The 24,288-nt window shown below is 36.7% G+C and overlaps 1 protein-coding gene across 1 annotated transcript; it reads left to right on the top strand.

Moving 5' to 3' along the window:
- Positions 1 to 13,749: 13,749 nt before the first annotated feature.
- Positions 13,750 to 16,356, top strand: LOC107549109 (transcription factor SOX-11-like). The gene has a single exon (XM_016230064.1). It carries the CDS (start codon positions 13,853 to 13,855, stop codon positions 14,948 to 14,950), a length of 1,098 nt encoding a protein of 365 aa, XP_016085550.1. The 5' UTR covers positions 13,750 to 13,852; the 3' UTR covers positions 14,951 to 16,356.
- The last annotated feature ends 7,932 nt before the right edge of the window (positions 16,357 to 24,288 follow it).

Here is a 24,288-nt window from a genome sequence, read left to right as displayed (position 1 = left end):
ATTTTTTTTTAATTTATATATATATATATATATATATATATATATATATATATAATGTACAGTTATGATATTATTAAATAAGTTATTTTAAAATATATTTAACATACAGTGAAATTTGTAAATGTAACTTGAAATCAATTATATGTATATGTTTTTATATTTCATATATTGTTTATATTTTTGATCAAATCATTACATTTAAAATATTTATATTAAATTAGTGATTGTAACATTTAAAGGCTGCTTTTATATTTTATATAATTTTATATTTGTATTAAATGCATATCATTACATTTAAATAATTTAACTTAAATTATTAAAATATATTGTACAGTGACATTTGTAAATGTAACAAAAGCAGTTTTTGTTAGGCCTATATATTTTGAACTTTAATTCCATTTAAATAATTAGTTTTAAATACCTTAAAATATTTAATATATAGTGAAATGTAAATAATTACATTTAAATTAAAATATGTTTAATATATAGTGAAATTTGTAAATGTAACATGAAAACAGAACACACACACACACACACACATAAAGTTAAACTAAACTGTAGACATTTACAGGCCTAAATGTTACAGGGCAAGACCAGAGACATCTAGGCCCTGTTTACACTTATTTTTAACACCATTCTCAGGTGAGCCGTTCACAAGTCATCAGGTGAAACAGACCATTCACACCTGGTATTAACATGTGACTCAAAAGCATCTCCTGTGACCACTTGTGATCACATTTCATCAAGGGGATTTCATGAGCGCATACATCACGTGCTATGTCAGTGTGCTAAAACAAGTTGATAAAACACAAAATGCCAGCACAAAATGTTTTGGATCTCATTTTACCACTGTCCACCGATCAGATCACCCAAGACGGATGTTAATGTCAGGTGTAAACGGGGCCCTAGAGTCCCAGGAGTCTTCAGTGTGCCTAATCAGAGTCAATGTGCCCACCTCCCCAACCCCCAAATGTAATGGGCTAGATTAATCCCTGCCTCTGTGCCTGTACTGAGGGGTAGCAGGGGCCTGTGCCTTATAATAGTGGTCATCCATCATTGATAGATGTGAGGGAATACTACTATCTTCACACCTAAAGATAACACTTAGAGCACAGTGGGAAAAAGCAGACATGTTTCTTAAATGTTCTGAGAGGAATAAAGACATATTGAACGACCTCAAAATAGAAGGAAAGCACAGGTTAAGAGTGGATGCGGATATGAATGCGCAGTATTTTATTGCCTATTCCATGTCTTGTGTTTCTGAAAATGAAAAGGTGGATTATTTTGCTGAGAATTGAATGCACTTCATAAATAATACAGAGTAAGCAGTCGTTAAACAACTGGGGCCAATTTAGCTTCCAGAAAGGCTTTCCCCCCCTTTTTAAGAACATCTGTTACAAAGGTATATTGAAAAAAAAAAATTTTAAGACTAGGAAACAGGAAATGAGATTAAGGGCCTTCTAAATACAAGTCGTATAAATATAAGATCTTAGCTCTTCCACAACATCTAAGGTTTCAGAAAAAGTGGGCTGAGTTATTCTAGAAATACTTGATATTCTGAGCAAATGCGTGGAACAATAAACAGTATTTCACTTCGTGACATTGACTTGCTATGTCATTCTGGCAGAACCTCTTTTCCTCATAAATAAATGTGCGGCTGTTGAGATTATGTGATAAGAGAGAATGACTGACATTTGTAGAATATAGACTTAAAAGGCAAAGGAAGATCTTTGATATGGAGTGGTGGAAAATAGCGATCTATATGTGCATATTTTAGGGCCATGCATAGAATATATGACCAGACCTATATTCATATTCCTTTATTTGGAAATGCCAAACAAACTATTATTTAATTATAATTGGGGAAGTAACAAATGCAAATTTAATTTGGTCTGGAGGATATACATTATTGAGAATGTCTGAATGAAATTTACTTTTATTCTGAAGGTAGCGAGGAGGACAAAATTGTATTTCTTCTTGCTGTCAACATTGCTTTTTTACATAAGTTCTTTAAACCGTCTGTGAGGGTGCATGAGACGAGCAAAAACACTACAGTTTAAAAGTTTGAGGTCAGTAAGATCAGAAGAAAGAAAACTCTGCGTTTATTGAACAAAAATACACAAAACAGCAATACTGTGAAATATTATTGCAATTTAAAATGTAACAGTTTCCTATTTTAATATTTAGTAAAATGTCATTTATTTCTGTGATGAGAAACCTGAATTTTTAACTGCATTACTCCAGTCTTCAGCATCACATGATCCTTCAGAAATCATTCTATGCTGGTTTTGTGCTAAAAAAAATTCTTCTGATTACTGAATGTTGAAAACATATTTTTTGGGGGAAACTGTGGTGCACTTTTTTTAAAAGATCAAAAGAACAGCATTTATTTGAAATATAATTATTTTGTAAATTATAAATGTCTTTAATATCATTTCTGATCAGGTGAATAAAATGATCTTACTGACCCTAAACTTTCAAACAGTAATGCAAAGATTCAGCCTTTTTATGTACACTTAAAAAATCATTGACATTATGTTGGGTAGATGTGCAGCAGAAAAAAATATTGTGATTTCAGCTAAATCCCATAAAAAGAAGAGCAAAGAGAACCTCGGTGTAATGAATTCTCTTTGCTTGGGTAGGTTTGCAGCAGGCAGCCTCTTAGCACCTCAGAGCTGTGTCTCAGTCAGGTTCATCAGGTTCGTTTCAGGCTCATTACACTCTTAAAAATAAAGGTGCTTGACGATGCCATAGAAGAACCCTTTTTGTCTAAATGGTTCCATAAAGAACCTTTAACATCTGAAGAACCTTTCTGTTTCACAAAAGGTTCTTCGTGGTGAAAGAAGGTTCTTCAGATTATAAAAAGGTAAGAAAGAGCTGGTTCTTTAAAGAACCTTTGACTGAATGGTTCTTTGTGGAACCAAAAATGGTTCTTCTATGGCATCGCTTGAAGAACCTTTTGAAGCACCTTTATTTTTAAGAGTGTAGGGCCAGTTGATGGGAGCATGGCTCTTTGGACGTGGGGGTTGAACGTAGAGGTGCCTGTATAGAAAGAGAACTGCACACTCACACACAGCATCTCACAGAATGATGTGTACTTGACTAGGACTGTAAGGGACTCTGAGGACATGAGGTCTTTTCTATGTTTAAAAATGATGACCAATGATGCGTGGTTTAGTGGTTATAGGCTGTGACCCTTTTAGACCTGATTTTTTTTAAAGGTGATTGCTTTTTATCTCACAACTGAATTTAAACCTGACTTTATATCTCACAGTTCTGAGCTTGTATCTCGCAATTCTTAGAAAAAATTACAAGATATAAACTTGATATATACATGTTTACATATTACTGTAAACATTGATATAAACATGCAATTCTGAGACTAAACAGGACTGCAAGGTCCTTTATTCAGAATTCATTGAAAATGGCAAATTATGAGATTTAAGTGTGCAATTCTGAGAAAACAATGTCAAATTCTGAAATATAAACTTTGTTGAGTTGTGAGATGTAAACTAAATTGCAGGAGAAAATTCAGAATTGTGAGATAAGAAGTCACTCTTTAAAATGTGCTCTTTTGCTTTTTTTTTTAACAAATTCACATTTATTCTAGCTTAACACTGAAAACAGTTTGGTGTCAAAAATAATTTTCACTTAAGACATTGAAAATTATTCAGTAAATTACTAGGCTAGTAAATTCTGCAGGAAGGGCATCCGGCATAAAACATGTGCCAAATCAGTTGTGCGGATCACTCCGCTGTGGCGACCTCTGATAAAGGGAATAAGCCGAAAGAGAGAGAGAATATGCTAGTAAATTCTACAAATAATTAGAGAAACAGCAAGTAACACATTCTATTAAATTGTATTTATTTATTTTGTTTTGTGAAATGTACTCAAATACTTTCTTTTATTTACTTCAAAAAAATATTTTTTCCAGTGTATTTTGGTATGTTATGTCCACTTTTAATGATCCAATCAAATCCTGATCTTTAAAATCAAGTCCTGCCCTATATTTTTATAATTGAATATCACATTATGCATACAAAACAGTGTAAGTGCAATTCTTGTCATCTTTAAAGTAAAACATGTTTACAAATCAGCAGACAGCAGTGATAGTTGTGTGTATAATTGAGTGTGAAATTCACATCACTTTAAGACTGCATTTATGTGCTGCTTTGTAATCGAAAAGGGCTTTGTAATCATCGCATTATTCACTCCCAACACCAATGGGGAGCACAACTCCCTTGGTGTTTTTTAAAAAATGCAAGGAAAGAGCTCTTCACATTTCACTCCAATTTTGTTAAATACTGCGTTTCAATGGCAATACCCCCCACCCCCTTCCCCTCGTACTCATTCGTGTGGCTTCTCACCGTTCATTAAACAGCGAGGGAGTGTGAGTGCCTTTAATGGATGTTGACGTGGTGCCTCAGATGAAGTGCAAGCTGTGGATCTTGTTACGTGCAGGTTGTTCTGAATAAGCCCACCTGCAACCTCAACTTTAGCCTTTCAGTGTTTGTCATGCTCGGGCTCAGCGCACCTCTCTCCCGCCGCACCAGGTAATTAACTGGAATGTCAACACGAGATGAAACTGCTGTGAAATAATAGCTTCTTTTATCCAGAAGTCGATCATTATCTTTGTTTTTCTTTTTTCTTTTCCTACCCATCTCCAGCACTGTCATCCACCCCTCAACTCCGGCCCCTCCTCACCATTGTCTTATTTGTTCACAATTGAGGACATCCTCTACTTACCTTTAAATTAGTCTGCCCTCAGGATGAAGTGTTCTGAAGAGGCTTGCCGAGGAAAGGAGAACTTCAATTTTCAAGTAGCTGTGAGCAGTTTGCGAGTAAACCCGTGACAGCTTACTAATTCAGGGGTTTTCGGTAACAGCTGAAGTTTCAAGGCTGCACTGCAAAATTTCACAGAAAGATGTGTCGAGTGTTAAGGAGGAAAACATTTCTTAACTACCTGAAACCTTGTTTGAGCTGAACTTCTCTTAAAGAAATAGTTCACCTTATGTCGTTCCAAACCTGTCTGACTTTGTCTTTCTTTTGTGTAACACAAAAGGCATTCTTTTTCATGCAATAACAATGAATGGGGACTGAAGACTTTAAACTTCAAAACAGCACCTGAAAGTATCATAAAAGTAATTTTGACTCATGCACGATATTCCAGGTCATCTGAAGCCACATGACAGAGTGGAATTAAAACCATTATTCACTAATCTTACTAACTAACAAGTCAAAGACATATAAGACCCAGTCGGTTTCTTGCATATACTAATGGATATGTATTTTTTTCCCTTATGAATTAAGAACTTAATTATTTGATATTTTAATGTGGGACACTGCAGGTGAACAGGGTAAAAAATAACTCATTGTTATCGCCTTACCCAGTTGATTGATTACATTGATAATTGCAAACATTTTTGTATTACAAGTTTTCTAAAATGTTAGGTTTAAATATGCAAATGAGGCATTATTTAATGAAATATGCGCTAATTTGCATACATTTCTAGAACAAAAATCTAAACACTGGATGAAGCCAGTTTCAAAATTCTTGTTTGTTTGTTTTTAGAGGGAATACTGAGGGAATTTTGGGTATCTCATCTTTGTCACTCTATAATTCAGAAAATACTTAGGACAGACAGAAAACAATATATTTTCACAAGTTTGGGGGGAATAATATGTTGTATATAATCAAGCAAATTATATATGAACAAATCCCTCTGTAAAAACCTTCAGGATACAGACAGGAATGAAAATGTACATGTAAAATGTCCACATACTGTTAATTATTGTCTTTCTGAAACGCGTTGATTTTTACAAAGCTCATCGTTCTGAAAAGCGAGGTGTGCTCTGATTGGCCAGCTATCCTGTGCGTTGTGATTGGCCGAATACCTCAAGCGAGTGACGGAAATGTTACGCCCCTTACCATACTGTGATGCTGTGTCCCGGCGCGATGACACAAAACCAATAAAACCCATTACAAACGAGGCATCCAGTGGGGACATATTTACTGATTATAAAGACTTATACTGTCTTTTTACGTGTTGCGTTGCATCGCGCCGCGTAAACATAAAACCATGTCTGCATTTGTGATCGTAGAAATGACAAACAACAAGCGCTTACTCTACACTGCTCAAAACTCACGTTTGAATCCTCAGTGACAAATTCTTTAAATATGAAAGCGTACTTACAGTCTGTGAGTCAGAACAGCCAACATTGTAGTCTACTCTTCCAGGATCAGGAAACAGTCCTCCATAAAATGCGCTGCACACATCTGAATATTTGGGTTGAACTGTTCTGGAAGAGTGTTGTAAATACAGCTTAACCACTGATTTCTAGTCGTGTACTCTTTTGGAAGGCCAAACAAAGTAGTTTCGCTTTCATGAAACACACAGCGTCTCCATGACATGGCGGCAGTGGTGGCAGCAACAGTAAAGTTACGCCTTCTTTCTTTGCGTGAACATTTGGGCGGCGTTATGCAAATCTTCCCACACAGTGACATAGACATGTGGGGGCATGTCGTTTTAGGAGGGTGTGGACTAGTCTTAACTTTTATAAAGAATATCTCTTTGGGTTTTAGACTTTAGTCTTTGCAACTTTAGGGATCTTATCTATTCACGGACAGCTTGTAACACTCCAAAGAGAAAGGAATACTTGAAATCGCATCATATGACCCCTTTAAAAATATGTATTGTAATTGAAATCTGTTGACACAAATAGATAAAGTGCTATGAAAGAAACACTTAACGGTGTCTTTTGGATGTTTTCTTTCCATTAGTCTGAAAAAACACTTTATGAAAAACCAAAAAGCCCAAAATCTCAAACTTGACAGGTGCATGAAAAAACCTGTGTTTTTGCCTGCAGCGTCTCTCCTTAATCTAAATTGTGTTCAACGGGAAAGTACTTTATCTAAGCATTCATCAACTAAATATCAGTTTTTTTCTAATTGTGTTTACATTGTTTTCCTCACTGAAGAAGCACTGGTGTAGAAACTATTTTCACTCAAAAATTTCCAATTCAAAAATGGCAGCGATCTGACATGAATGATGCATGGATGTGAATAACGACTTCAGATAACTAAACAAAATTTTCCTTAATCAAATTAAGGCACAAGTCATATAGACACCTTTAATGGTGCTTTTGTGTTATTTTTCAAGCTTGAAAGCTCCAGTCACTGCACACTGTAATTGCATGGCAAACAGTCTTAGAAACGTCTCCTTTTGTGTTCCACAGAACTAATGATGACAGAATGTAATTTTTTGAGTGAACTATTCCTTTAGAGTAATTGCATGCTCAACACCATGGGAAAGCAGCTCTGCTCTTGTTGCTCTAAAAATGGCTGCTCAGTTAAAAGCAAAATTGTGACAAAGACCTGGACTGATTCCAGCCCTTGTAAATCTGTAAAACTAGGTCAAACATTCTCTCCACACAATTTAACGGTACAACTCAGGTAGTGGTTTGGATTTAATAAAACGCCCGAGGCACAACACAAAATGATAAGCATGAGTATGTTTATTATTTATACACCTTACACGGTTTTGTAGCAAGATAATAAAGCAACATTGTCTGATTGATGCCTTTCATCTTGCCCTTTGCCACCACATATGCATGAGGCTTGTAGCTATGACATGAAATCGGCTCCAGTAATCGATAGTTTGAAAAGGGCACACACACACGCACAGAAATCTATGTCCACCCTGCACCTTGTCGAGCCTTCCTGTGGTGTCAAGAAAGAAAAAACTCTCCCTCAGGCAGTGCAATCCATCAACACAGGGCCTGGCCTTCAGACTAAACACACTCTCATTATAGTGGGTCAGGGCCCCACGAGAACCTCTGAATACATGTTTACTATTACTGCAAAAAACGGCAAGCAAGTGCATCGTACATACCGTGCTCAGTTTTATGTTGCTGCTATTAGGGATGGTTCATCAACAACTAGTTGATTAGTGAGCTCCAGTAGTTTATTTAGATTTCCCTTGTATAAATTTTTTGTAGTTTTGGTGCTTTAATTAACATGCTGACATGTTTTGAAAAAACACATCTGCATTCTGTTCCGATTCATTGCACACAGTCAAGCTGTTTTTTAATGCAAAATCACGTTGCTGTGTAAATGCCTCCTAACAATGTGCTCAATGGACCTAAAACCAGTCCATTTATGCAGCTCTAACTTTAACCCTATAAAGCCTACTGTATCATATTTGATACACAAATTAAAAACATGATCAAAACTTTTCTGAATAACCTGTTGTAGACGATCTATTACATAACTTCTGATTAATAGTTAATACTTTTTAGCAAGTAAAATGACTTTCAGGTTGTGGTTCACATATTTTTTATAAAGTAAACATAAGAACAGCTTTTATACCATTCGTATTATTTTATGATGAACACTTACTGGACTGAAGCAACTTAGGTTTACTTGATTATCCATAAATCATCGATATTAGGAAAAATGGCATTAAAATGTGAGTATTAAATATGATACATTAGGCATTTGAGGAGCATTTATTTATACATCCTCCAGTCATCATTGTATTGCATTGCATTATGAATATGTTTTGCCTCCCACAATGAAATCTACAGAACTTTGCTCTTAAAACTAAGCACTTAAATATTATCTTTCTAAGACATATTATTGGGAAGTATTGGGAGTGAGAACTGATATTTATATGCATTTAATGTAAACAGTCTGCTATATTATTATAAAGATATCAGCAGTTTACAAATGATCAGAATTTCATCTTACATTTTAGTCATATAAATATCAGCAACTGCATCAAAATGCAGGTGTTTTCAATAACCTCAAATATGAGCTCCATATTACTCGTTATCATACTATATGAGCCATAAAAGCCTTATGTATCAAATATGATACTCAATACTTTTTTGTATATTAAAATGTATATTATAATTATATTAAAAAGTATATTTTTTCTGACTATTGTTTTATGTCAGCCTTTACGGGGTTAAAACTGACTAGTTGCCTTCTCTTTCAGGTGACCCACCAACTAGTTGACTTTGAGCACATGTAGTTTTGCACATTCTTTGCTTGTTTATGCATTATTATAAGACAGATTATAAGATATAAGTTTTGTTAGACGACTGATGCCAACTGCTTGATTTTATGCTGCTTGACAATACAACACCATAAACATGCAGGTTTTAACATAAATTGAGTTGGTAACTTTTTTCAAAGTCAATAGTAGTGTAACTTGAGAATTTGTTTTTGGTATTTACTTCAGTACTTTCATCATTTTGACACGGAGGCACTGAAGAGCGTGTTGTGAAATCCTGTAAATAACTTCAACAGCCACCTCCAATTCACATGGAGATGTTTTTGTAAGAATACGAGAACAAGGTTACGGTGTTAGAGTGTAATCTGCCATTGCATTTGCTGCATTGACGTCTAACACAAGCACACACCAGCGTGTTAAGTATTCTCTGTTTATCTTTTTGTGAAGTCACTCCTGTCTGCCAAGCATCAGACCTTGAAAGTGTGGAGACATGGGGTCAATTGCATTACAGTACGTATTCCACTTCAGAGGCTCCTTATCTAACCCTGATAACAAAATCCTTTACCCTCCCCAAATCACAGCGACAGTGGTATTTTCACTTGAGGATGGGGAAAATGTTTCGGAAACAACAGAATTAGATCAAATATTGTGCATGGTGAATTTAGGAAATGTCCATAAAATAAAGAGCAAAATGACAGAAAAAGGCTTCCTCTAGACATCTTTGAAAATCATTTCATACAACATTTTTGGTGTGCGGTCTACTGCTGACTTCCATATTTTGTTAACAGCTTGAAAGTAAAGACCTGTTTAGTTTCTAACTAAACAGAAAGAATTGTTTAACCAGGAGTTTTCAAACTGGGGCCTGCAAGATTGCTGTTTTGTTGAAAAATGTATACTATTAAACTAACAGTAATAGTTGACAGGAAAAAAATACACTGTTAACTTGTGTATTGTATTTACTGTATAGTATCACACAATATTATGTATTATATTCATGGATTAATGGACACATGAAAATATATAACTATTTGAAGGGGATTACTTGAAAAGTCATTTATTTGACTTCAAAATAACTTGGTATCAAAATATGAAAACCCCTGGTTTAACCATCCAGTAAAATGGAAATGGAAAATGGAAATTGGAAAGATTTTCCTGAAAGAAATCTCCCATGCTCACCAAGACTGCACGTATTGATAAAAAACACATTAAAAACATTGTAAAATATTATGCATATATCTATTTTAAAATATATTATATTCCTGTGGTTGTAAAGCTGAATTTTCATTCATCATCATTACTCCAGTCTTCAGTGTCACATAGGATCCTTCAGAAATCATTTTAATCAGCTGATTTGGGGCTTATAAATATTGGAAACAATTGTGCTGCTTAATATTTTTGCTGAAACTTATACTTTTTTTCTGGATTGTTTGATGAATATAAGGTTCAAAAGAGCAGCATTTATTTTAAACATAAATCTTTTGTAACATATAAATATTAAACATTTTAATATAAATATTAAAATTGTTTTTTTCTGTCATTTTTGATCACTTTAATTCATAATTTCTGAATACATTTTTTTTTTAAGAAATCAAATTGACCCAGTATATTTAAACTAAATATTACACAGCCAACCTACACTGCTTTACAAGACAAAAAAAACTAAGTGTTGCAAAACAATCGCAACAATCCACTTCCACGCCTACTCAACAGTGCTTTGAGTTCACACATCTAACGGCAGCCGTTAAGTAAGCTACGGCCCCTAAGACCAAAGCTAGCCATCACATTCCCAATCAATGTCCAGGATGCTAGGCTTGTTAACTCATTTATGTGAATGTGGCACTCCACCCATTGCAAGTGTCCCTCCAACCCTGCAGTCACCTAATCTGACTTTGGCCTTTTGTGTGCAGTTGAGATTGAAGGCGTATTGAACGAGCCCATCCAGGGGCCATTCAGAAGGTATACGTCCCTGCATCTTCAATATCAGATAGCTCCTAGTCAGGACTGCCAATCGATCCATTGCTTTAGCACTTCTAGTGGGTGAGTGGCAGCTCCTAGTCTAAGATAAGTCATTCCTGTCTGGTGTGCTCTTCTCTGTCTCTCTATCACCTTCTCTTCACCTCTTCCCTCTGCCAGGCCCATTTTACCATTGTACAAGCCTCATCTAATTTACTGTAATGCACCACTGCTCTGAGAGCAGGAGGGTGTTATTATAAAAATAAAATGGGTGCAGCAAGAATTCTTGAATGTTCCTGGCTTGAAGAAGCTAAAAGGAATATTCAAGGTTATACTCATTCAACACCATTTGTAGCATAATGTTGATTATCACAGAAAATAATTTCGCTTCATCCCTTATTTTCTTTGAAAAAAGGCTAAAATTGAGGTTACAGTGGGGCGCTTATAATGGACGTGAATGAGGCCAATTTTTGGAGGATTTAAAAGCTGAAATGTGAAGCGTATCATTTTATAAAACCACTTACATTAATTCCTCTGTTAAACTTGAGCTATAAAGCTGTTCTAGTAATTTTCAGTAGTTTTAGGGTTTATGGTGTCGCATTGTCATGGCAACAAAGTTGTAAAATTGGATATAACTTTGCACAGAAAAGGTTAGTAAGCAATTTTCACACTATAATCATGTTAATGTGCATTTTGTACATGTCTTGTGGCTATACTGAGCAATTTAATGTTAACCGATTGGCCCCATTCACGTCCATTGTAAGTGCATCACTGTAACCCAGATTTCTTTTTCTTTTTTTTAAAGAAAACATGGAACAAGTGGAAATTATTGTTCGCATGATGGATGAAGTAGATAATAAGCTCATTTTGTTTGTTTCGTACATTATCAGCATGTCAACCTTTGGTAACTCCAGGTCTTGGGGCGACATTGTCAGATTTAAATTAGACTATGCAAAGTAGCTGAAAAGGCAGCAGGATATTATGATCCATGGCTCAGAGTTGGAAAGACATGTGGCTTGTGGCAGACAGCCCTCGGGAAGCAGCCAGTCTCAGCGGGAAGACGTGACAGGAGGGAAGGGGGTGGTCTGGTCTGTAGGAGACGCTGGCCGTGAAAATTAATCTTAGGCTGTATCTCAATATCTCAATGCAAAACTGCACAGTAAAATCCTCACACTGCATTTCTAATGTGTCACCGCGTGAGTCTGAGGTGGGGGAGGAAGTGATGCATGGGGGCAGGGCAGGACTGATTCAAAGGGGTAAATGATTGCCCTCTAGGGGAAGGAGAAATGAGAGAACGGCAGAGAGGTTTATCAGAGACGGAGCTGGCTGTCAGCCAGAGCTTGGTATAGGGTGGTCTACAGAGAAAAAGAGAGAGAGAGTCGCTCACCTCCTTGACACAGCAATCTTTGCACTCCCTCTCCTGTCTGCTGTCTGGACACATCATATTATATACAGCAATATGCAAGGTAAATATGTAGGTCAAGACGACCGAGTTGTATATAACATCATTATTCAATTATGAGATCAGGTTTCAGAGTAACAACCTACATACATTTTTCCTTGCATAATATAAAGTAAGTGGGACATGGGTATAATCAACACCAGCACTGACATTACATTGTCAAAATGTGAATCATTGAATAAAGTCTGCACGGAAGTTGAGAAGTGTGCAAGTGCCTCCAGCATATTTGTATAATTGCAAAAAGGAGGGAAAAATGAGAAATGAGCTTTACTGATCCTAAATTTTAGTGTATTAATCTGAATATTTTCAACCAACCTGCACAGACAAAAAGAAATAAGTGTTGCAAAACATTGTCAAGATGTGAATGTAAATGTAGTGTTCAAATTGAGGAATCAAACATCTTAACCGAGGGAGTCTTATAAATGCAATTTTGTTTATTGCATTTATAAAATAAAATAACATAAATGAATTAAGTACTTTTTCCCCCAAAGTCTGATAAGTGATCTAAAATAAATTTTCTGTGGGGAAATTTTAAGCACTGTTTGTGACATGTTTGCAGATTGTCATCTTAGAAACCTGATAAGATTTATGTTTTCAGATTATTATCGTTCTATCCTAGTTGCACTAGTTATAATTATTAACAGGTATTTTTTTAAGTTATGCTTAAGTAGTTGGTGCATGATAAGGACGTGCTCTGATCTTTTAAAAACAGATACACTAAATGTTTATCCTCTCACTTTATCTCTGTCCCCTGGTGTGTTGCACTGAACGAACCCGGTGTTCATTCAATATGCCTGTCTCGCACACGTAATGAAAATCCCTCCCACAGGCGTGCACACGAATGCAGTCTTGGGCTGTGTACTGAGGCAGGATGGCAACTAGACATGTGAATCTAGTGTCTGCATAGCATGTTGTCTAGTAAGATGCCTTCATCTGGCTAGTTTTTGACAGAAACATATGTATCATTATATACCACAATCCTGCATGTGCAGGAAAGAATGAAAAAGCATTAGATGGAGCATTCAATTTATTTATAAATGCACATTGTTCATTTTTTTAACTCATAACTTAATTTGTACTGAGAACACAAGCAAATAAGCATAGTCTTCACTTATTTGTTTGGTTAATTATACAGTTGACTTGAATTTGTTTTAGATCAGTCTGTTGTCTTAACAGGCTGCATTTTGGTTATGACGGCATCATTTAAATCACTGCCTAGGCAAGGTCTGGTTGGACGCAAAGGGTTAATGTCTAGGCTTGTGGGCGGAGCCGCGGCACGCTATTGGATAATTATTCGTGACGCAATCGATATGAAAAACCTAGAAACTAGTTAAGAAGGCAGTCGGTAACTTTGAAAAGAGAGGTTTGTTTTAGAGTGCGGCAGCTGCGAGTCTATCAAGGAAGAAAAGTATCTTTGACCATGGTGCAGCAGACGGAGCACAGCGAGACGGAGAGCAGCATGTCGCGAGAGACCACAGACACCGAGGAGAACGAACTGATGGCGTGCAGCCCGGTGCCACCGAAACCGGACTGGTGCAAGACAGCCACCGGCCACATTAAACGACCCATGAATGCCTTTATGGTGTGGTCCAAGATCGAGAGGAGAAAAATCATGGAACAGTCACCGGACATGCACAATGCCGAGATCTCCAAAAGACTGGGGAAGCGGTGGAAAATGCTGAAGGACAGTGAAAAGATTCCTTTTATCCGCGAAGCCGAGCGGCTCCGGCTCCAACACATGGCAGACTACCCCGACTACAAATACAGACCCAAGAAAAAACCAAAGCTCGACACAAGTGCTTCGAAACCAGCGGTGCATTCGCCTGAGAAGATCGGCAAAAGTGTCAAAGCTGCAGGGAAGAAGTGCGCGAAACTCAAGCCGAGCAAACCGGGGAACATTACCGCGAAAGCTTCTTCGCAAGACTGCAGGTTCAACTACGGCTTCACAAACTTAAAAGTGACCAAGTCTATCAAAAGGGAACTTACTGACGACGAAGATGACGATGACGACGACGACGACGAGGACGAGGATGACTACGAGGAAGAGGAGCACGTCAGGCTGCACAACGTCCCCGCGAGCCCCACGCTGAGCTCCGCCGCGGAGTCCGAGGGCGCGAGCATGTACGAGGAGTCCCGGCACACGAGCGCGATTCCTGGCAGCAGACTGTTTTACAACTTCAAGAACATTACCAAGCAGAGCGCAGCTTACCCTGCCTCGGTATCACCAGCATCCTCTTTCAGGTCCGTCTCTTCTTCGTCCAGCAGCTCCAGCGAGGACTCCGATGACTTGCTGGTGGACTTCAGTTTGAACTTAGCGGCGGGCTCTCACTCGACGGACTTGGGCAACACTTCAGGAAACCTTTGTCTCTCTCTGGTGGATAAAGATTTGGACTCTTTCAGCGAGGGCAGCCTCGGTTCTCACTTCGAGTTCCCGGACTATTGCACTCCCGAGCTCAGTGAGATGATTGCGGGAGATTGGCTGGAGGCGAACTTTTCAGACCTGGTTTTCACTTACTAACTGACAAACTCCTCCAAAACCAAGGAGGCATCTCGCATCTTCAGGTTATTTTTTTTTACTCTGCCTCCGTGGTTGTCCCGGTTAAGACGGCGGATCCTGCGTTAGGAGATTTGTAACGTAGAAAAAAAAGTGACAACATGGTCAACATTGACAGGGCTGTGTGTGTATGGCAAGCGCTTTTAACATGTATTCCTTAAAACTACAAAGCTTCTACTTTTATCTGACAACCAGTTGTTTTTATCCTTCTAAGCCATTAGTTGGTGTTTTTTTTCTTCTTTTTTTTTCAGTTCACTGTGAATTGTATGTCTTTGCTGCTAGTCACTATGCCAGTATAACAATCGAATATTCCATTCCAATAGGTACTAGTATAGGATAATGACAAGTAGGAGTAATGTGCATATAAATGATCGATTGCTAGTGAAACTGAGATACTAACCACTATTGAATCACTTACTAGTAATTAAAATAAGTGCTAGTCAAATTAAAATAGATACCAGTTAGTTTAAAGCAATAAATGTTAAAGTGGCTTGCCATAGTGTGTGGTTATTCTGTGGGGTTGCAGTGAAACTGCTTAAACTGTGGTGAAGATGTAAAATCTGAACTATGCATTCCCATCCCACCCATATCTCTACAGGGAGCTGGCAAACGGTTGCTGGACCGAATGGAGGCAATTCTGAAACACCGTTCAGGATGGAACTTTTTCTGAGGTCTTGTGTGATTTCTTTACGCCACAAATGTTTCTTTTTTGTGTGTGTGTAACCGTTTCCGTTTCCCCTCAAAGTACGGGAATATTTAAACGGATAACCACTCTAGAGAACACCGGTATGGCAGGAAGCATTTTGATACATGACCAACATACCTCATCTTTAAAAAATAAAATTAAAATTAAAATATTTTCTGGCATATTTTTGTACAGTTAAAGGGAATGTTCTTACTGTGCTTTAAGTGAGGTTTCTTCAGGCACTTCAACCCGGTTTCATTTGTAAAAGCATGCAAGAATTCAACCGCGAAGTCGACTTGCATTTAAATGCCTGGTTATTATTTTCTTCTAGGCAAATGTACAGCTGTAGATCTGAAGCGTTTCTATAGGGAAGCGTACAAAGGAATTGGGGGAACACATGAGCCTCATTTCTGGTACTAGATTGAAGATTGTATATGTTCTGTAATATAGTAAAGCTAGGAGTTTATGTATATCTGTGTGAATGGGTCCCAAATAGCAGGTGTAAAACTGGATTTTGTTTTGCTTTTTTTATTTTTATCATAATGGCACATTTGTTTTTCATTATTTTGTGCAATATACTCTCAAAATTGACTATCTGCGTTTTGTAGCAAAGGAAATGAGTTACATGTCGTCATGCTGAAGTCTGTATCTGACACAAATAAATCAGCTGGAACTGATAAGAAAATGTATGTCTGGTTAATGGCATGTGTGTTTGAGTGATTAAAGCAGGGATATTTGTGGTCTTGCCATTGGGCTCCTTCAGAAGGGTTGGTGTTTCCAGATACAAGCAAACATTTTCCCACCCCTCCTTTCAAATTGAGTAATGCCTTTATTTTTTTCCCTTTTTCTTCTCCATTGGACTGGGAAAAAAATCTGCTCCCTTAAGAAATCAAATCTTGCGCTGCTGTATGAGGCTCATTTTGATTGGTGTAACCATGACCCCCCCCCCCCCTTTCTTTTCTGATCTGCATTCATTCAGCAAGCCTCTCACTCTTTAGAGTCTTCACTAACTGCGCAGCCTGGTAAGTATTCTGCTCTGGAAGTGCATAAAAACATTCAATCATTTACACAATATTTTTACAAACTGCATTTTGTACTGATATAGCACCAAACCGTTCTTTACACGTTTTCTGAGCTAATTTCAAAGAATGTTCAAATGGAGAGCCTCCTACTTGGATAGATACAGGCCTGTGCCAGCACTGCATGTGTTTTTTTTTTATTTTTTTTTTATTGAACAGTATCAATTTACACTCAAATGGGGAACAATAAAATGCATATGACAAACTATACACTTTACCAATCACATCATCATACATAAATGTCCATGTGTGTATATATGTATATCTCTACATACAATAACAATAAACAAAATAAACAATCTTTAAACATTTGAGGGGGTTTCACTGCATGTTATTAATGATTGTGTCATTGCAATCTGGCTTTGTATGATGCAATATTACCTCAGCTTTTATTCTAGTGAGTGACATGATTTTCTAATAGACTGTAGGAACTGTCATGCTTCTGACACTCACTATCTGTTTCTGCATAACTCAGGAGTTGTGCCACTCAGCCCACATGGGTTGTAAGATTAGTTAACAGTCAAGGTAATGATCAAGTCATTATGTTACTGTTAGCATGTGAAGAAAACTGTCAGCTCTAAAAAACTTATTTGCTTATTGTCACATTAGTTCTTGACTTTTGTATTTCTTTAACACCAGTGGCCTGTAGCACGAAGCGAGATGAACAAACTCAGAGTTGCAGGGTAAGTTTTGAGTTGACAAAACCCGATAAAGCCAACCTAGTTTAGATCAGGTTCACTGGGCTCACACAGCTCTATATAAACCTCTCCCAACTCAGAAATGCATTTATAAGGCAGGAATAAACACTTCTGCTGCAGCAAAAGTTTGGCAGCAGAAAGAAAATATATGTCTATGCAAAGGAATCAACTGAATTTAGTTGTAGTTTCACAGAGATCAAAAGGAAAACATAAGTTTAGTCATTTTAAAAGTTGGATATATTAAAGCTTATTATATATATATATATATATATATATATAATTTAAATACAAAGCTTAAAATTAATTGCCACTTCATATAATAATTATATTAATATATTATATTAATTATAAACAATTACAATTAATATAATATAAATATAATAAGTAGCTGCAAAAGTCTGGCAATTTTGTCTCTAAAATTCTTTGACTGTAAACTGCTTTAATTTGGAGTGAGAGATACAAGGGAGTGGCTTCATTGCATCAGATATATGTCACTTTGCTCACAGCTGATTGGTCCAGTTTGGGTTTGCGATCTCTAACCCAGAATAAAACCTGCTCCGGAGCAGGGTAGCCTTGTAGCATAAGTTACCATGGCGACGAAACCCACTAAAAACCAACCCACCTTCTTGAGCCCGAAAACTCAGAGTTTCCTCATTTAATCGTGAACTTACCTGGGTAAAAACTTAAACTGGCTTCGTGCTACAGGCCACAGGTCTTTCCAGGGCCCTTCAGTCTGAGCAGTTATCCCTTCTTCATGCTCATAATTAAATATAATGATTTATACTTGGATTATTATCTCTGGAAAGGGATCTTATGGAAGCAATTCTCCGTGCATTGAGGGGAGGGAACAAGCTGGTGGGATAGTACTCCATAGCACTCTTATTTGGCCCATATGATAATCTACAGAAAGGCATTCACGAGACGGCTGCCAAGATACATGGATTTGATTATACATTCTCATGTTCTGTTCAGGGGGTGTGTTACCATTTTGACCTAAAAACACTTTTCTTCTCCTCCTTTCTCTATGTCTACCAGGCCCATCGACTTTATAAGAGCTCTCTTTGAGGATTCCATTCTGATTTAGCATTAAATAATAAGGAATACACATCTATGTTGTTTGCCTAATCAGTGTTTTTGAAAGCTGGCTTAGATATTCAGTTTTTCTTTTTCCGCTAATATATTTTCAATCTTGTAGTTTGGCTACATACTCTCACTTTTGGTCAGGAAGTGCTGTCAGTAGGGCAAATTTGAAAGTTTTTCCGACATCTGGCCTGTTGCTCGATTCAAACAGATTAATTATGGCATGCAAGTTTTGAGTTGAATTTCTGTGTGCCACGTAATGCCTATAATCGGAATCTTTGCGAAAAATCTCATGCAAAATGTCTTTGTTAAATCACAGATGGAGTTCTCAACCTTTTGCTCTATCTTATCTATTAAGGCACTGAAAGTGAGCATTCCACATTTTATTTATTATGTTTGATGTATAATCTTACCACAGTGAATATCACTAGAAGGTGTGACTACATTAAGAGGTAGAATACCTACATGTGACTCTGAGATTAATTATGGCATTACAAAAATGAGAACAGACTTCCTGAATTAGAATCTTTAAAGGTTAATGAATATGAACAGTCATTTGTGTATTAAGCAGAGGATCCATAGCATAGCAAGTCTTAGTTGCGAACCTGATTAATTCACTGTATTCACATGCATAATATTATTAAATGCAGTGATTGATTTTTTTGTATATTTTGTTCAGTTTTGTCTGTGTAATCTAATGTATTTAGGTTGATTTAGTGATGTTAAGTAACATATTTGTATATTTATAAAAATGTGTATGTTTTTTTTTTAGGTGCATGGTGTTGGTCACTTAATGGCTGGTGTAAAATCTGTTGAGAAGCATTGAGGTAGAGTTCAGTTCATCCCTCAGCTGGGTGCCCCCACCATCTCCTCCCTGCAGATCTTTACTTCATTTATGCTTGTGGTTTTGTTGGTCTTACTCAGTTGTTTTGGAGCTGTATCTCTGACAGAGAATAACAAGCAAAGCAGCTTATAAATACTCATACAACACAAAGTATGTGTCTGTCAAATCGCTCACCTCCCACTATCACAGATGGCGGTCTGGTGTGAGGATATACTGTCGTTTATATCTCTGCCGTTAATTAAAGCCAAACAGGGAGACAAACTGGATTTGCAGCTTAAACCGTATGCCGCTGTGCTTTATTGATTAAACTTGGGATCTGCACACTCTGTGCTACTACAGTACATGTTTAGTCTGGACTAGTTGAAAGAACTCTGTGGTATCAGTTATGGGCTCATAAACTATATGAATGGAAGTTAGAGTATTATTATAAAATGTTATGTATATTCACAGTGGGAGGCTTCTGAAATGCCTCAAATGAAATTTACCCTCTTGAGTGCTAATTTGACAATCTGCAAAAATGAATGAAAACATAAAATTTTAAACATTTCAGCTGCCCATTAACAGTTGCTCATCTCTGCCTTGCAATGATATGATTATAACTGGTTTAATGGGTAGTGTCCATCATGCATTTATCACAAAGAACTTGAGGACTTTCTGAAGCTTTAGGTCTTCACAAGGAGATTTCCATAGAGTCACAAAGTAATTTTATGGTACAGATAGGATCTAAACAGATCATGGTAGTTTTCATTAAACCTCACGAAGATGAGCGATATTAATTAGGATATTCTGTTTTTGTTCAATAATCTTCCATCCACATTTTCATTAGTCAGTTAAAAAGGGCTTAAACCTTGCAGTTCTGACTTACTTGTACAACTCACAATTGTATTGTTTTTCTGCCACAGAATAAAAATGAAAAAAGGTAACTTTTCACAATTCTGACTTTTTTCTTGAAATTGCGGTTTATATTTCACAATTCTGACTTTTCTTCATAGAAATGCAAGAAAAAGGTCAGAATTGTAAGATATAAACTCGCAATTGCAAGAAAAAAGTCAGAATTGTGAAAAGTTATCTTTTTTCATTTTCAATTGCGAATTGTGAGATTTTTTATTTTTATTTTGTATTTAATTTAATTTTACCATCTTAAACAATGGTGAATTTTGGACCATGTGAATTTTGCAACACTGCATGTCTGTTAACATGGGTCTTCTGCACCTCTGACCAGTACCGTAATATGCAATTGTAAATATGTGAATGGCAAGGTACCCAGACTTTACCTCCATTAAGTCCCATTCTGAACATGTTTGTAGCGTCTGGAACACTCCAACACACAATATATATTTTGTTAGCTAGATTTCACAAATACTTTGTAACACCCCAGGACGCCAAATACCTTTTGATGTAAATCGGGAGTTGTGGTGCAATCGAATAGGCTGAGAATTAATCTGATTTCCCCCCCTTTTTGCTCTTTCCGTTGACGCCCCACAGTGTCTGCACACAATTTGCTCACACATGAGTAATTTATACACTTGAGTGTAATAGTGTTCATTTAATACCTGAAACATGCTCTTTACTTGTAGATTGGTTTATTAGAAGATGCTTTCATCTGAAGATAGATGACATTATCAATTTTAGATTGATACAGAGTGTGTTTATCCATGTTCCTCCTTAATAAATCTTCTGATTGACACTTGCGCCTGAGACACATACCGCTGGACTTTATTTTTCTAAGCACACAGACATCCTGGCCCGCCATTAGTCACATATGTGGGATGAATGTTCAAAGGAAGGTCCCTCAAATAAATGTAACACATAAGAACAACTGGTAGAGCAAGACCACATGCTATCAGACTATTTATTAGTCCTATGATCTTTTCGGTCTGAGAGATTGTTTTTTGTTCAGCCAGAAAGCCTTCAGAAGTCATTCGATTAGTCACTAACCAGCACAGCCCTCATCTGTACGTCTGCATGTCTTGGCTTTTCTCTAACTGACTCTCAGCAATTTCTGTTATCCTTAATTTCCTGTAATTGAGCTTGTCATGTTTGTGCAGAGAGATGTCACATCAGATCACATAGTGCTTTTTGAGTGGTCTGCAAGAAAAAAGGTCATTGGTCTTTCCAACTTGAGGATCTGCCTCATGTGTAGTTTGTGGCCCAGTTTTCTAATTGCTCATTTGCATAGCATCTGTACGTCCTGTTTGTCCCTCACTTCACTGTTTCTCAAGACATTTCTTCGGTTCACAGATCCTCTGTCATGACAAGGCGATTAGCAAATAATATCTAAGTTTTAACACAATCAAAACATGTTTTTACTTTAAATAGTGGCCTTATACATTGAGTTGGGTTAGGAACTGAATCATTGGTTTGAGCACATCTGAATCAAACCTATGTGTTCATGTGATATTACTTTACATCATGTTAAAAATTTGACTTTGCATAAGGTAATTTTTTATTTTATTTATTTATATTTTTAAGAAGTCTCTCATGCTCACCAAGGCTGCATTTATTTGGTCAAAAATACAGTATTTTAAATGTAATTTCTTCCTGTGATGGCAAAGCTGAATTTTCAGCAGCCATTACTCTTATATGTTGATTTGGGGTTTAATAAACTTTTCTTTTTATTACCAGTGTTGAAAATAGTTGTGCTGCTTAATAATTTTGTGAATACATTTTGTCTTTGGATTCTTTGATGAATAGAAAGTTCAGAACAACATAATTTTAAATAAAAAAATTTGTAACAATATAAATGTCTTCTCTGTCACTTTTGATTAATTTTTGCTGGATAAAAGTATTCATTTATTTTAAAAGAAATCTAAAATATTGTTAAAATTTAAAATAACCCACGCAAAGTCAATTTTAACTTAAAATGTATATTCATTATGAAGTTTGTCATCTACTTTTGTTGCAGTGTAGACAAAGTATTGTAGTCAGTGGCGATCAAGATGTGCTTTTTAAAGAAACCTAGTTAAATAGCAACTGTACGCGGATGTATTTTTAGTACTGAGGTGCAGTAATTAAGAGATTAGATGAACTATTGATTATCCATTCCATTGTACTTGATCAACAAATGTTTACATACAGAACTAAGAAGTGCCGTAAAAATTGTGTAACCTGTATCACATATGCAAGGATCCACTTTCATTAACTTAAGAAAAAATAATCTGCAAATAATTGCCATTTTTACAAACAAACAAAAATATCAGTGATCGAATTATGTATTTTTTTATGCAACTGCATCTGCAAGCCTGGCGCCCTGTGGCATGTTTTCACCCCAAACAGGACGACTAACACCAAACCTCCTCCTCATCGCCTCCTCAGCCCCTCCCCCAAAGCTCCAGACCAAAACACAGATAAGCCTGGCTTTCTGTTACTTCCTGCTGATCCCGTAGACTGATAAGTATTCAGTGCTGCTACAAAAGCACTAAGCCACTGAGGAAGATGTCATTACCTTTATTAGCTAAAGATATCACTGTCAATCACTTAGGTGTGCTTTTCCTTCTCACACTGTTGCAGTGAATAGCTCTTGTATTTCTTAGAATTCTTAAAGAGAGCAGAGGTCTCGTCTTTTCAAAACGAGGCCTTCAAAGCAAGATGTCAGATCAATCTGTAGTGTCTGGCCTCAAAACATATCTTGCAAAGCTCATTTTTCTGATAGATGGTTGTTCTCAAATACACATTTCTGTATTTGAATGGGTCTATAGTGACGGTGACACCAAGCTTTCAAAGATGCCAAGACATCTAACCTAGAAGTGTGGGCTTAAGTGCAGCCCTCAAGTCAATCTATTCCTGGAAATACGATGGGCTGGTGTGCTTTGATATGACAGCTCTGCGTTTTCATGCTAAGCATGCCTTTTTAAATGTAAATAGTGATGTAAATATTCCCCTCACAGAGCCGCTCTTAAGCCTTAATAGGTTTTTGATACATCTGGTGTTGTGTTTACCATGCAAGTCACACAAGATAATGACCGAATGCTCTTAAATGAGTACATGTATTACCCAGCTAAAGTTTTCAGGCACTTATGGATTCAGGTTATTTGTTTTCTCTGCTCTCATATCTGTCAACATAATTGAACAATCTATATTTCCTCTACTCTCCCCTGCCAGAGAGCCATTGTGGTCCAGTGGATTGATTAGATTGATTCTGCTGGAATATATGCTTCATTCTCCCGCAATGTAAACTTTCTCCAGGTCCTCAGTGGAACCGCACTGCCACAAGTTTGCAGATACATGCACTGTAAGAACAATCATTTGTCTTGTAGCACTGTACATTGTATTTTTCTGGGTGCAACAGGAGCTGATAGCTGGGGAATTTGCAAAGAACGAAGCGGATCTGCTGATAGCATTGTTTATTTGAATGCAATGTGTGAGTTGTTTTAGTAATTGAAATTAGTTAAACACTTAATTTAGTATGCAAATCACCAAATTAAGTATACAAATGCAGTATTGGTGCAAAACACCCCACAATTTTGCACTTGATGCAATTTGCATGAGGCAGTTCTCATGTTGCGGGTTATTCTCGGCAGACTATTGCATTCTTGTGTACTTTGCTGTTTGAGTTGTATTAGTAATTAAAATTAATTGTGCACAAATTAAATATACAAATCACCAAATATGCAAAATAAGTATTGGTGCAAAACACCCCAAAAATGTAGCACTTGAAACTATTTGCAGGCTACTGTGATCTTGGGTACTTTACTGTATAAGTTGTTTTAATACTTTAAATTAATTTAGCACAAAAATAAATATGCAAATCACCAAGTTTATTATGCAAAATAAATATTGGTGCAAAACACCCCAAACACCGGACAGTTCTCATGTCCAAGCAATCCTCAGCAGACTACTGCGATCTTGTGTACTTCACTGTTTGAGTTGATTTAGTAGCTACTTTAAATTAATAATGCACAAAATTAAATATGCAA

The sequence above is a fragment of the Sinocyclocheilus grahami genome, unplaced genomic scaffold, assembly GCF_001515645.1.
Source record: "Sinocyclocheilus grahami isolate Dianchi unplaced genomic scaffold, SAMN03320097.WGS_v1.1 scaffold362.1, whole genome shotgun sequence".
Lineage (NCBI taxonomy): Eukaryota > Metazoa > Chordata > Actinopteri > Cypriniformes > Cyprinidae > Sinocyclocheilus > Sinocyclocheilus grahami.
Note: the sequence above shows the minus strand (reverse complement) of the source record. Positions and strands in the feature narration are given on the sequence as shown.